We start from the raw sequence: 14365 nt of genomic DNA, 5'->3' as shown, positions 1-14365 counted from the left end.
GACTCAGGCTCCGTTCCGCTAACTAAAAATAAGTACTTATTTTTTGAATTAAATGTGATGTATTGTAAGAGAATGATGTGTCATAAAGCGGGAAATGAGTACTTAAAAAGTAGTAATAAGCTTAGCGGAATGGGGTCAATGAAAATGGGACGTGTTAATGTTTGTTGATGTTACATTGGGTTGTTAGGAGTACTCCTATTTTCAATAAGAAAATGGGTTATAATAAATGTGGTGGCCTTACAAAATCATTTAGGAGCAAACAAGTAATTTTCAAATGTATGTTGGGTCCTAAATAATGTTGGGTTTCGTTTTCACAAGTTGTCAAATTTATTGACTTGTAAAAGTTTGATGCACAACAAGCAAATAGATTAAAGTGTACGTCCTCATTTTGTCTCAATAATAAATTGATTTTGGTGCGAAAGATTTTACGTTTCCATTTTCTCAAAAACAATAAGAGAAGAAAGATAGTAATTATATTAGTTTTGTACCAAACGATGCATTTGAAACAGGAAGATATGGTTGTTATGCTTTAGTTTTGCTAAAAGGTAAAATTGGAAAATTGTATTTTCAATCCAATCCTTTCTCATGCAAAACAAACATGGCAATAATACAAGAGAAATGATAATGCCAAAATCATTTTTGTTGGTGCCAAAACTCTAGTGCACAAAAGATTTGTACCATGTGTAGTGTACTTTTATGCGCTGGAGTTTTGGCACCAATCTTTTTACACCGTGTAAAACAAACGTACAAATCACAAATCGCATCCCATCTCATTACCAATCCGAATCATAATCTCATCTCCTTACAAATTTCACCAATCTATTACTGTTATCAAACAAGGCTAGAATTTATTTCAACTAATTCATCCGCAGTCCCAAATGTACCTGTACTTGGCTAGGCTTATGCCCTCAAGATAGCAAGCGTAAGGGGAGTGCTAAATGAAATAAACTAAAAGGTTCACTCTTTGATATTCGAACCTTGTATCTCTCCAAAAGAATCCCCCAAGTCATTGGGCTAGTCAAGTGTTTAAATTTGGGGATAGTCAGTCGTCTAATGATTATATTCGATTTATGTTCTCATCTTCTTTTCCGCTTCTCGTTACATAAAAATCCACTCGGTTGGTATCAATCGCGAAACATCATATTTCCAAGTAGTCATGGTTCAAACCTTAAGGAATAGATGAAAAGTTCAAAATTATCTTTCCTCACCCCGTGAATTAGCCTTGAGGTAATTTTGATATATGTGGTACAAGATACTGCATGTAGCCGAGAAATTTATAATGGGAAAGTCCCAAACCCATTATTTTTGGGACCGAGGTGCGTACAAGTTGGATTTACGTAAATTCTTTTTTTACCCCTTTCATAATACAGTATATTTTTGTGAACTCTACGTTTTGGTTACAATTTGTGTGCTCTTCACGTGGGCCAATTGACCATATAGAGAACTAGGCAACAATTTAGATATTCATGTGGTGCAGCCTAAAAAGAAGTTGGACTTCGAAACTCATCATTACAAGAAGACCACTTCTCTGGTTCCTCTCACCTTCCTTTTCCAATAGTATATGGAGTAGAATACTCTGTCCGAAAGTTTAAATAGAAGTATACTACTATACCAAATAACAAAGACTTCAAACTTCATCGCCCGCACCTAGAAAGCCTAATTAAGATAGCAGCAGCGAGCAAAAATGGACATCGTTCCGTCCTCTCAAGGTGAGTTACCTCTCAATGAGAATGACTCACAAGACATGGTCCTCTATCAACTCCTAGATGAGGCCAATGCCCTTAACACCCAATTTTACCCCTCAAGAAACCAAACTAATACTACTATCCAAAATGTCCTCGAACCCACTGGTACCAATGGGAAGAAGCACTATAGGGGTGTTAGGCGTCGCCCATGGGGAAAATTCGCTGCAGAAATCCGTGACTCTGCGCGACACGGCGCGCGGATTTGGCTCGGCACGTTTGAGACTGCAGAAGAGGCTGCCTTGGCATACGACAGAGCCGCTTTCAGGATGCGTGGCTCTAAGGCTCTACTCAATTTCCCGGCTGAAGTAGGGGCAGAATTTCCTAGCAGATGGTTTAATCGCAATTTGAGTTCAAGGAGATTAGATAATAAGCATGGTTCAAGTTCCAGTAGAAACAGTTATGAAACTTCTTCAAATGGAATGCCTCAATCAGAATCAGAGTTTAGGCCAACACAAGATTCAGCTTCAAGTAGTGTTGGAAAAGTTTTGATTTCAGGTCATGGTGATCACCATTCACTTGAGACATAATTTTGTAGCATGCCATGCCACAACAAAATGAAGGTGTGGGCAAAAGGAGATGACCAAGTTTTGAATGTGTTTCATTATTTTTCTCAATACTTTTTTTTTTTCTTTCTTTCTTTCTATCCAAGAATTTCTACAAATTCTTGATTCAAACACTGTCTAAACTTGAACAAAATTAAGTACGTATGTGGGCTTGTTTGAACTAATTAAGGACATGTTTGGAACGTGGCAATGGTTAGAGCGAGGGGAAATATGTGAGAACCGCCTTTTTGATTATTTGTATTCAGAAATTGAACATGTCAATATTAGCTAGTACTCCATAAAGTTAACCTCAGCGTTCAATTTTTATTTTTTAGTTTTTACTATCCTTTTTAGGTGGTTTCCCACCAGGGTTCATGTCGTATATTTTGTAGATGCATGTGTATATTTGTGTTCGTGCATATATCTGTTCTGGGATTGGCACAGTCGTAGTGCTCTAGCAACCACTCGTTTTTTATTCGTGCTGTCCAGCGGATGAATCAGACTACCCAATCTGTACCAAACCGTACGGATCTAAAAATACTAATTCTGATAGATCCGGTTTGGTTTCGCTTAATCTGCCCAATCCGCATATTTCTCTTTTGAAGGTTATGGATGATGTTGAATAATTTGAACAAAATTTCATAGGTAATAAAGTACTCCCTTCGTCCCCTTATTATAGTCCAGTATTTCATTTTGGGTTGTCCCTTGATAAGTGTCCATTTGGTAAAATTAGTGGGTAAAAGTTGATATATTATCTATTTTGTTCCTAAAAGTAGATTCTATTTTGAAAAGTTAGTGAGTAAAAAGTGTAATGATGATGGGTAAGTAAGGAAAGTGGAGGAAAAAGTTGATGTGAAAGGTATAATGATGATGTTTTTTTAATAAGTTGGAGTTACGAAATAGGACATTTAAAAAGGGACGGAGGGAGTAATAAACATGTATTCTATGATATTTTTATGTTTTATGTTGAAAGTGTTAATAGCCTTCAGATTTTTTTTTGGGTACATTAGAATCTGAATCAAGTTCATGTTCTAGTTCAGCTCCAAGTTCGAATGTTATTGATGAGTAATAGTTTATCGTTAGAGTTTAAGGTGGATGAATGTAAGTTAATTCTCAGTAATGTTGGTTTAGACTTGTTTGAATTTGTGGTGGACTTGAAATTTTAAGGCTTTATTTTTTAATTTTTTGGTGTATATAAAAAAATAAATTGCATGCTCGAATTCGCTGAAACCACCCAAACCGATCCGCCCAAACCGCATCTAAACCGAACCAACCAAACAACACTACAGATGGTTGACGGATGGAGAAAACGACAATCCGCTGCGAACGGATCAGATTGAAAATTGGATCGATCCGCATCAAACCGATCCGCAAGCAACCCTACTTTTTACCATGAGTTGATGTGCTGGTAAAGTCATAATGGAGCATTGTCCCGTAAGTGGATGGAAGGATTGATCAGATCAGTGACAATTGAGCCAGATATATGAGATTATAGAAGTAAAAATGAAATTCTAGTATTACCGAGACAAGCATTTGTAGCTTGGATCAAGTCACTTTCTTTCTTTTTCTTTTTCTTTTTTCGGTCAAACGGAAATTCGGATCAAGTCACTTTCAAGTCCTTTGAGAGACCCCACCACGTGTTTTTTTATAACTAAAATAACTGAGGCGTAAACAAATTGAATAGCTTTCTTAAACGGCATTTTAGTGGAAGAGGTCTTTTTGGAAATTCGAATATATGTAATGGAGACCAATTCAAAGGTGATACTGGCAGGGAAAATTTCATAGCTGTTTAGATTTTTCTTGTCAAAGTAAGAAACATTATTGATACTTTTGTATAATACTTTAAATGAAGAAAACAAGACAATGCGCATACAAACTAAATCAAGTCTGTAACGATTCTAATTTTTGACAATAAATTAAATGTTCAATTATCATTTCTTTTTACTTAATTTTATTTTTATTAAAATTATACGATAGCTAAACTTAAGTAACCTAATCTAAAGAAACCTAAACCGTAGAAACTGAGTATATACGTACATGGATAACTCTAGTATTATTAAGTATGTAAATCCACACATGCAAAAACCCTAATGATGTTACCTCTATATATCTATCTATATACAAACCTGGATACATATATACATAATTATATATAGCTACGTAAACTTGCATGCAAGTTTATGATTGTGTGCATGCAAGTTTTTTTGTTTGTTTTTTTAAAAAAAAACTTGCATGTGCACAATCATACCAAATCTAGCATGCCTACCTATATCACCACCTTATCCTCTTCCACACACCCATCAAATCACCTCATCTCTTTGTAGACACCCCAATTCGGATATTCAGATTGTCTTTAAGTTTGGTTCGGTTGGCTCCCCGATGATGAAATAGAAAAAATATACCTTCAAGACTTGGATCAGTACTGTAACGCCCCGATTTTCTAAGAATTTCGGAAGCATTAACCCTAAAATACACTAAATTTTATAAACTACTAGGCCCCTATTTGTCGTTATATAAAATGTACATTAAAAAAAATACAAAAAAGAATCTAACATTTTATTTAAACATCTTCAGAGCAACTCTAGTCTTGATATAGATCTCAAGCATACTCGGTCTCCGCTCTTGGTATTCCTCCTGTGTCAAACAGCTCCACCATTGAACCCTGCACCCTCTGGCAAATTGATCGCCGAAGCAACCGATTTACTAGGATATAAACGTATCCATGAGTGATAATTCACCCAGTAGAATAATCTCAATCCTACCAACCCTTTACTCTACAATTAGCATTAAAAAAAAAAAAACAATAATATCACAATTGATAATACACGAGAGGTATAGAATAATAGCACATCATCTTTTTCTTTACTATCCATCATCTTACGTGAAATCTAAGGATCATCTCCACGAGATCCTTTCCTCCCACATCTACTAACTACAACCGTCTCATGGGTCCACCATTCCTCTTGATTATCCTGCAACAGGGTCCTAGGTGAGCGCACCTAAGTTATGTACCGAGCATGTTCTCACTTAAGACCATAACAGGAGGATCGAGTCATCCCATGACGTATCGTACATTAGGGTCGGACATCCACTACCCCACGTGTGGGCATGCGTGCCCGTTTTCGGAATTTTCGGATTCCGAGACGCGAGGCAAGGGGCCCGGGTCGAGGGAGCGCGAGCGGGGAAAGCAAGCGCTCGCAAAATACAGAGTCGCCACTCGGGTTTTGAAGGTCCGGCACCCAAGGAACCGTATTTCGAAGCACTTGCTGCGCTGTTTGATTTGAAAGAGTTAAGGAACTAGTCCGTCATAACCATATCTGGGTTCGGGAGCCAGGTTACGAGAGGGGAAGGGTTTTATGGCACCCCTCTCGCCCAATCCGGAGATCGGTCTCTACTTAAGCATTTGCGAAAAATGTTTGTTTGCGATTCTGTTTCATTAATCAATTTTTAGCCAATTAGGGCGGGGGAACAGTTAATCGGGGATTAAAACTGTAACAGTTTGCAGGATGTGATGGATAGCATGCATGAGCGAGATGACGAGTAATAAATAGAACGAAGTTCAAAACATTGATCATACATCAAGACAGCGCTGTGTATGATTTTGGCACGAAGAAACAGCCAGCTTGCATGCGTGAGTTCATCCGCATGCAAGCAAACCGTCGCGCGACATTCCCATACACTCGCGCGAGTATTCATGTTTCACCAATGGTTTGAATTTCATTCCCTTCTGGGCTCTGGAAGGACCAGTGCTCACCCAGGTGCAAACCAAGCAGTTTATGGGTACTTGAAAGTAGACAATATTACAGCCAACAGATAGAAATATTATGAAAATGCAACCCCTAAACAGTGGGGGTGTCTAAACAGAGGCCAAGGCCAGGTTGCTCATGCAAGGGCAGTACCTGGGAAACAGAGAACCATCGCGCGACAGTATGAGACAGCCGCGCGATTGTTCTGACTGGACTTCCAGGAATTGCTTTGCATACTTAGGGCTCTGAGACATGTTCAAGAGCATCCCAAGAGCATTCCAAACCAAGAGGTGTTATAAACTAAGCCTAACAATGATTTTCAACATGCAAAACAGCAAAGCAGTGGGCTAAATCTCCTTTAGAGACTTTTAAAAGAGCTATATGCACAATAATAAACTTAAAGACCAGGGTCCCTTCCCCACGTGGTCCATTCTCACGCAGACAGAATCGTCGCGCGAGGATACGGGACCATCGCGCGAGGGTTTCCCAGCCAACAGCCCTTGAAACTCTGCCGGCTTTAGGGCCAGAACTGGTATCGATTACCAGCCTTGACCCTGCCAGCCCCCCTCAGGGGATCGAACAGTGAGCAGAAAGATTTTATACCTTTGCTTTGAGTGCCTTGGAGATGGCTTGAATGATGAGATGGTGAGATTTGGAGGGTGATTATGTGGGAATGAATGGTGTGAAGTGTTTGTGCTTGAGTTTTTCTTCTTCTTTCTTGGTGAGAGCTTTTTTTGTAACCCTTTGCAAGGGAGCATGGGGGGTGTATTTATAGGAGAAGGGAGTTAGTGGATGGCTAACCAAGCCCTTGTAACCAGCCAACAATGCTGGTTACAAATGCTTGGTGGAGGAGTGGGTGGCAAAGGTGATGGGAGAATGGGAGGTGAGGTGGTGCAAAGGGAGCCCCCCCAGAACGCTGTTCAGCTGAGAAAACGGGGTCACATGGGTCTGTAGCCCCCTGACCAACACGCAATCTGTGTGAAAATGACAGGTGTTGACCATCGCGCGATGAAGTGAGACCATCGCACGAGGTTCCAGCCAACCCCGCGAGGGTCAATGGTCAAAGCTTTGACTTTGACCACCACCTGGCAAATGAACCATCGCGCGAGGGTTCCAGTATGTCACGCGACATTAAAACCCAAGGTTCAGGTTCTGATTTAAGGTTTTAAGGCTAAGGATGGGTTCCTCACATGCCAAACTCAAGCCATTCCAAGTTCTCGGGACTGTTTCGACCTGACTCATCATCGAAGAATCAAGAAACCGAAGAACAAAGTAAAACGATCGGGAAATCAGATTGGGGTGTCTACAGTAGTCCCTCTTTGACGGCACGCGGAGCACCATTGGCTGGTACGGGTAACGTCAAAGATTTCTAGACACCCATCTAATCCACCCAAAAGCCGATTTAAACGAAAAGTGCTAGCAAGTATATACAAATACCGTGCACCAACGGATCGGTGAGCAGATTGATTGCTGATCCGAATTTGGACGGATGGATCGTCGTTGATTGATAATTGGACGGATGGATCGTCGCTGACTGATAATTGGACGGATGGATCGTCGCTGATTGATAATTGGACGGATGGATCGTCGCTGACTGATAATTGGACGGATGGATCGTCGCTGATTGATAATAGGACGGATGGATCGTCGCTGATTGAAAGTTGGACGGATGGATCGTCGCTGATTGAAAGTTGGACGGATAGATCGTCGCTAATTGAAAGTCGGACGGATGGATCGTCGCTGATTGAAAGTTGGACGGATCGATCGTCGCTGATTGAAAGTTGGACGGATAGATCGTCGCTGATTGAAAGTTGGACGGATAGATCGTCGCTGATTGAAAGTCGGACGGATGGATCGTCACTGATTGAAAGTCGGACGGATGGATCGTCGCTGATTGAATGTCGGACGGATAGATCGTCGCTGATTGAAAGTCGGACGGATGGATCGTCGCTGATTGAAAGTTGGACGGATGGATCGTCGCTGATTGATAATTGGACGGATGGATCGTCGCTGATCGATAATTGGACGGATAGATCGTCGCTGATTGAAAGTCGGACGGATAGATCGTCGCTAGGGACATATAAATGTGTTTCGGTCTTTAAAAAGACATCAACTCACAATAAACTTCAAAATTGTTGCAGCGCCTAAGTGAGAACCTATGGGCCCTTAAGGGTGAATAAGCATGATTGGGCCTATCCAGAAGTTGCATTGGGCCGGGAGGCCCAACCAAACCATCGCGCGACATATTCATACCATCGCGCGAGGGTTCCTTGTTCAGGCCCGGATCTGTTAAGAGCCCAGACCCGGCCCGGACCTGCTTTCTTCCATACAACCGACGGGGACGTTCGAAAACCGCTCACAGCAGTTTCGAACTCCCTCCAACACTATTCTCTCCCAAACTCCTCCTCTCCAACCATTGATTTCGTCCCAAAACCAAGCAAACCCACGTGCGTATCATCATCCATGGCTGATCACGACGTTACTCGGGGCAGTGGGGAAGTAGTTGATTGTCCGGAGAACGAGGGAAGACCAATGGTGGTCGAAACAGAGGATCGGCCGGCGACGGGGGTTGTTGTAGACACCAGTGCAGAGGTAGCGGGCGGCGGTGATGGCGAACGGGGTCACGAGCAGGAGGCGGTTGGCGGCGAGAATCGTCGCGCGACGCAGTCAGACCATCGCGCGACGGTTGAGATCGGGGCCGTGAGGGCTGGGGTCGTGCAATTGGACCCGAGCGAGGCCGTGAGTGGTTCGGTGGTGGTTGGTAGCAGTTCCGAGGGTGTAGGCAGTGGAGGTGCCGAGGATGGTGGTGCCGAGCCAAGCGAGACTCCGCCAAGGGATCCGGCGAAGGGTAAGGGCGTAGCGAGCGAGGAAGAGGAAGCCACGGAGGTTCCACTGGAGGAGGTACTGTTTCGGCCGGGGGCCACGTCATCGGGCCACAGGCCGATCACAAGACAGGATCTTGCGGAGTTCCTGAGTGACGAGAGGCTAGCCCGGCTGCTTGAGGAGGATCCCATGATTGGGGCCGCCGTTTTGGAGGCTCGAGAGGAGCGAGAGCGGGAGATAGCCGCTTCAGAGGCTACGGCGAGGGCCGAGAGGGCGAGAGCCGGTGAGGAGGAGGTTTTGAGGGACGCGGAGGCCGAGGAGCGGGTTGGAGCGAGGGGGGAGGGACCCAGAGTGACCGCAGTGTCAGAGGCGGAGAGCTTGACTCGTGCTCCGTTTTCAGCAGAGGGGTACAGGTCACCAGTTCCACACCTGTTTGTACCGTCAGGATTTGCGGCATACAAGCCACGGCAAGCGGAGTACGACCCCGAGCTCGTTCTGAGAGACCCCGATACCCACATTTCTAGCAGCTGGGCTGAGGTAAATTTCTAAAAATCCCTCATTTACTTTTGTGATAGTCATTTGAATACAATGCATGTGCTTGAAAACTGAGGAACATAGCGCAACCCTTTGAAGTAGATACGAATAGTGAGACTATAGTTTCACGTTGAACGCCATGCATGAAACATAATAACTTGAACCAACCATCCACTGCCAAGTTGTATTGATTACCTAGAACTTGAGAATGAAAGCCTCACATTCTGATATATTTCCTGTTGCTTGTTTCCGTGTCTAATGCAGGAGAGAGCGAGACAGAGGGACATCCGGGGTTTCGGGGGCGCCTGTAGCTCCTTGGCGTTGTACCAGGGTTTGCCGGAGAGGGTGAGGCAATTGGTGGACATGGCAGGCTTTGGGGAGTTCATACAGACCTTGACTCGGGCCAGAAATGACCACGCGGTCTTGGTTGCGCTTGCAGAGAGATGGAGAGATACCACCAATACTTTCCACCTACCGCTCGGGGAGATGACAGTGACGCCTACTGACTTTGCGGCGCTTACCGGTTTGAGGGTTGGAGGTGACCCTATCCCGTTTGACTCGGGCATTCAGGAGGACGAGGCGGCCCTGGAGTGGTTCTTGGGAGAGGTGCCCAAGGTTGAGGAGGGGATGGCGAGATATGGCCAGTTCATGAGATACCTTGCAAAGGAGGTGGCGACGAAGCAGGAGGCGGAGCAGATGGCCCGGGCGTACCTGTTGTACCTTTTTGGTGCTACCCTGTATCCGAACAGGCGTAGCAAGGTCCACCTATCGTACTTGCCTGCACTGAGGGATCTGAGGACAGCCTCACGTTTTGACTGGGGAGGAGCTGCGCTTGGCGCGGCCTATGGTTTCATGGGAGACTCGTCGAGGACCGAGATGAGCACAGCTGGATACTGGCGGATTTGGGAGGTATGATCATTATTGAGTAAAGTACATTTCCAATATGCGCTTATCTTTTTGAATACATAAACTGCTCAAAAATATTCCTGCATTGTACTAATGATTTGAACCTTGACAACTGTGCAGCTCTGGGCCTACGAAGTTCTGAACATGTGCCGTCCAGTGACAAAGAGCCTGGACCTGGGGATCCTCCCACGTGCTCACATCTGGAGCAAGAAGAATATGGGAGAGAAAAAAGGGCGAGGCGACCTGAACGGCTTCAGGGTATACCTAGACGAGCTCCGACCCTCACAGGTATGTCACGACTTCATCAAATTTAAATATGCGTCCCTTTTATTGCTTTAATGCTGTCGCTGACCGACATTTGCGTTGCTTGCTTGCACAGGTAGAGTGGGATCCTTGGAAAGTGGCAGAGTCAGAGCCTGAGTACTTGGCCAGGAGTAGGGTCGTGACGGCGAGCAGAGTGCTGCTGGAGTCAGCTTTCGGTTGGCAGTGGTACTTGGGTGACCGAGTGACACGCCAGTCGCTGGGCCACGCAGGGTTCCAGGTGCCCGGACCGCTTCCACCACGGGCCTCACACACAGGGGAGTACACGTTGGCCGAGCTAGAGGTCTTCACACGGCCCGACACTGACTTGACACGCTATCTGCGTCCCGGCATGGACTATGCGGTTTACCAGAGAGAGCGCTTGGCGGGGCCGTTGAGAGTACGAGAGTTCAGGGAGGTCCGGAGTCAAGCCCGGGGAGCTGCTGAGGAGAGGAGGGCCGTCGCTGCGAGGCAGAGCAGTGGCGAGAGTCGCGTGAGGCGGGGTCCGAGTGGACCTGTGAGAGGTGGGCCACCAGAGTTGACATGGCGTATAGCCGTGGTGGATTCTCAGGGCAATCCGGCCGAGCTACACCTAGTTCCTGCCAGAGTTGAGCCAGCGCCCGTCACTGTGTCGGTAAGGCATTGTATCCTTCATCATTGTACTTCCAATAAAGCTTTGAGATATTGCTCCATAACTTATGCTCAGGTTATTCTTGCAGGTGCCCAATGAGTGGGCGAACGAGGCCGTTCGGCGCATGCTTGCACTGGAGAACGTGATAAGGCGGGCGGCAAGTGGCCTGCCTTTGGACTTGCGCTATCCACCACCGGCAACTCAGAGATCTCAGGTATATACCCTTCAGAGAAACGATACATTCCTGCATTCGATACTTGACATATGCATGCTCTGCTCGATACATAGTGTACTTTAATTGCCGTCAACTTTGAAATAGATTGTACCTTCTTGCAAACATACAACATATAGAATGTATATTAAATGTGCAAAATTTTTACAATGCAGACACAGGGACAGGCGGCTCCTAGGAGGAAGAGTGCGAGAGAGCCTCCGCAGAAGAATCTAGCCAGCAGGACTCCTGCTCCTCCACCTACTACTAGACCACAGACGCGGGGCGTACAGCCACCCGTCGCGAGTGAGGAGGCGGCCCGAGAGGCCGTGGCGCGCGCAGAGGAGAGGTATCAATTGAAGATGCGCCAGAGGCCCTCGCAAGATGAGCCGGTCCGCAAGAAGCGGCTGATCCTGCTCGAGGATTCTGAGGAAGAAGAGGAAGAGGAGGGAGAAGAAGAAGGGGAGGGCGGGGAGGTGCCTGACAGCAGTGGTTCAGACGACTCAGCCGATGACCCTGGTTTTAGATAGGATCCTAGAGAGGGAGACGACGACGACGACGACGACGGGGATGGTGACTGGTTCGGGGAGGACTGAGGGCTACTAAGAAGCCTCACTTGTCTCTCCGCATCTTTGATTTTTGCTTTTGGGCCTGCGTGCCCGCGTAGATAGATGGAAGGCCAGAGTGCCCTAGTTGATACTTGATACATGTTTTCGGGGCCTGTGCGCCTTTTTGATTTGATGGGCGAGTGTGCCCGAGCTGACATGATGACTTTTGACCGGCCGAAGTGCCGCATGCATAGTAGTATTCCTTGCTTTGACATAGATAGATATGGATTAGCTATAAAATTTGCATTTTCAGTTTATTTTACTCTTGTAATGATCTTAGAATAAATAAACGCTTGCCACTAATACCATGCTTGCATTGATAATGTACCGAGACTGTTCACAAACGCACACATACATGCGGACAAAACTAATTTCAGAGAAAAACGAAAATGAACCCCAGGATACGGTTAGGATACGAGGATACGAAATATTGGACATTTAAAAGCCAAAACCCAAAATACCTGAACTCGTATAAAAGGGACGCTTCCGTGAGGTCATGAATACACAAAATGACTCAAGAGAGCCGACGGACTCGAGGAATACCTCCCGAAACGCAAAATTGCCCAAAAACCTTACGAAGGACACAAAAGGGACACGAGATGGGAAAACAAGACTCTATTATGTCCCAGACCGAAACCGACACCTCCGTACAGTCACAATAGGTCACCATGACCTGTACAGCCTGAGAGAAAAGGACACGACCCTCCGGAACGAGTTTCGACCTTCCGAAACACACATTTGGCCTTGAAACGAGCCACCGAGGGTTCAAAAACCTCGTTAAACGTGATAACTCGAATTCGATGCTTGGATATGGTTGCATATGCTCACATTGACTTGCCAGAACCACCAAAGTTGCAAAAGTACCCTTGGAATAGGACGCGACCAAAATTGGACAGTAGCTGGTGAGATCTGTCAAAATGCAGACTGAACCATCGCGCGAGGATTTGAAAATGTCGCGCGATGCAGTGGATGGTGATCTGTCGCGCGATGGACTGAGATCATCGCGCGATGGTTGGGCCGTGCCAGGCCACCTTTATTTGACCATCACAGGCTTTTGGACGTCCAAGCGTTGTCATCAACCTTTAACTGCTCAGAGTACTTCAGAGAGGGGGGGGCAATGTAGAGATGCCCTCACTTTGAAGAAGAAAACACCACATGGCCTGGATGTTTGTACTGGGGAGGGACGACACTCTATGCATTCTGCCTATAAAGAGGCCAATATCCTGCAAATGAAAGGCATTTCTCCCACAATTTGAAAGTCCCACGAGGAAGCAGAATGGCAAATAATCTTCCGGCCTTGATTAGCCCTTGGCTTACGGCCTTTGTTGCTGGAGATTGGCTATCATTCCGGTTTCACGGGCTGGCCGCATTCCGTTTCCTTCGCAATGTGAGGGTCCGTCCAGAGCTTCTGAGGCCAGCCCTACAATTCTGGGACCCAGAGGTTCACGTGTTCAGGTTTGGGGTTAACGAGCTGTGCCCAACCGTGGAGGAATTCCAAGCATACCTCCAAGGAGTCGCCTCGAGCGTGATTGTCGTGCCGCCTTATAGGAAGAACATGCCAAAGCTGTTACAGTCAAGTCTTGATATTACTAGAGGGGCGGCCGAAAGTTTGCTAACTGGAGGGCAAATCAACATCATGCGCCTAATGGAGTGGTATGGGCCAGAAGGGGACGTAGAGAATATAGCCGCGCAGGCTCGACGTCGACTTGCCCTGGCAATTGGCGTGCTGGCTGCTTATTTACTGGTATCTCCAAATGGGCAAGCCAACCCCATGCTGGTGAGCGTCGCCGCTCAAATGGGTGCCCGGAGAAATGTGGTACCACTGGTTCTGGCAGAGACACTCATAGGTTTGGATTTGGTTTCTTCCGGCCAAACAGACGTGTTCGGCGGTAGTCCACTACTACTGCAGGTTAGCTTAATTCTCACTCAGCTCTCCTTTTTCCGGCTTTCACACGTTCTGTTTTTACCTCATCTCTCAGCTAAGGCTGTATCAAAGCTCCTTACTTGTCTTTTCTCTCAAGCTTTATGTGGCTTCTCACTTGTTTTTCCACTCATGCAGCTCTGGCTATCTGACAAATTGGGATTGCTCACAGCACCGGAAGCAAATTGGCCTCATCTGCCCGGCCGAATGCACCAGCGGGGCATGATCTACCCGGAAATGTCTGTGAATCAATGGTGCGCATTTATGAGGGAAATGCGGCCGAATGAGATCATATGGCGGCATGAAGCTTTAAACATTCCAGACATGGCTCTGAGTTCTGCAGGATTTGAGAGAGTGGTGATAGCTGGGCTGACCGCTTTCACATTCTACATCCCCGG

At 45.8% G+C, this 14365-nt stretch overlaps 1 protein-coding gene across 1 annotated transcript; it reads left to right on the top strand.

Annotated features, from left to right (window-relative positions):
* Nucleotides 1-1547: 1547 nt before the first annotated feature.
* LOC131316045 (pathogenesis-related genes transcriptional activator PTI5-like) lies at nucleotides 1548-2579 on the top strand. Its single transcript, XM_058345313.1, has one exon. It carries the CDS (start codon nucleotides 1685-1687, stop codon nucleotides 2270-2272), a length of 588 nt encoding a protein of 195 aa, XP_058201296.1. The 5' UTR covers nucleotides 1548-1684; the 3' UTR covers nucleotides 2273-2579.
* Nucleotides 2580-14365: the final 11786 nt, after the last annotated feature.

The sequence above is a fragment of the Rhododendron vialii genome, chromosome 2a (assembly GCF_030253575.1).
Source record: "Rhododendron vialii isolate Sample 1 chromosome 2a, ASM3025357v1".
In the NCBI taxonomy this organism is placed as follows: domain Eukaryota; kingdom Viridiplantae; phylum Streptophyta; class Magnoliopsida; order Ericales; family Ericaceae; genus Rhododendron; species Rhododendron vialii.
Note: the sequence above shows the minus strand (reverse complement) of the source record. Positions and strands in the feature narration are given on the sequence as shown.

Excerpts from the sequence above, each read along its gene's own strand:
- LOC131316045 (XM_058345313.1), top strand. The coding sequence starts at position 1,685 with ATGGACATCGTTCCGTCCTCTCAAGGTGAGTTACCTCTCAATGAGAAT.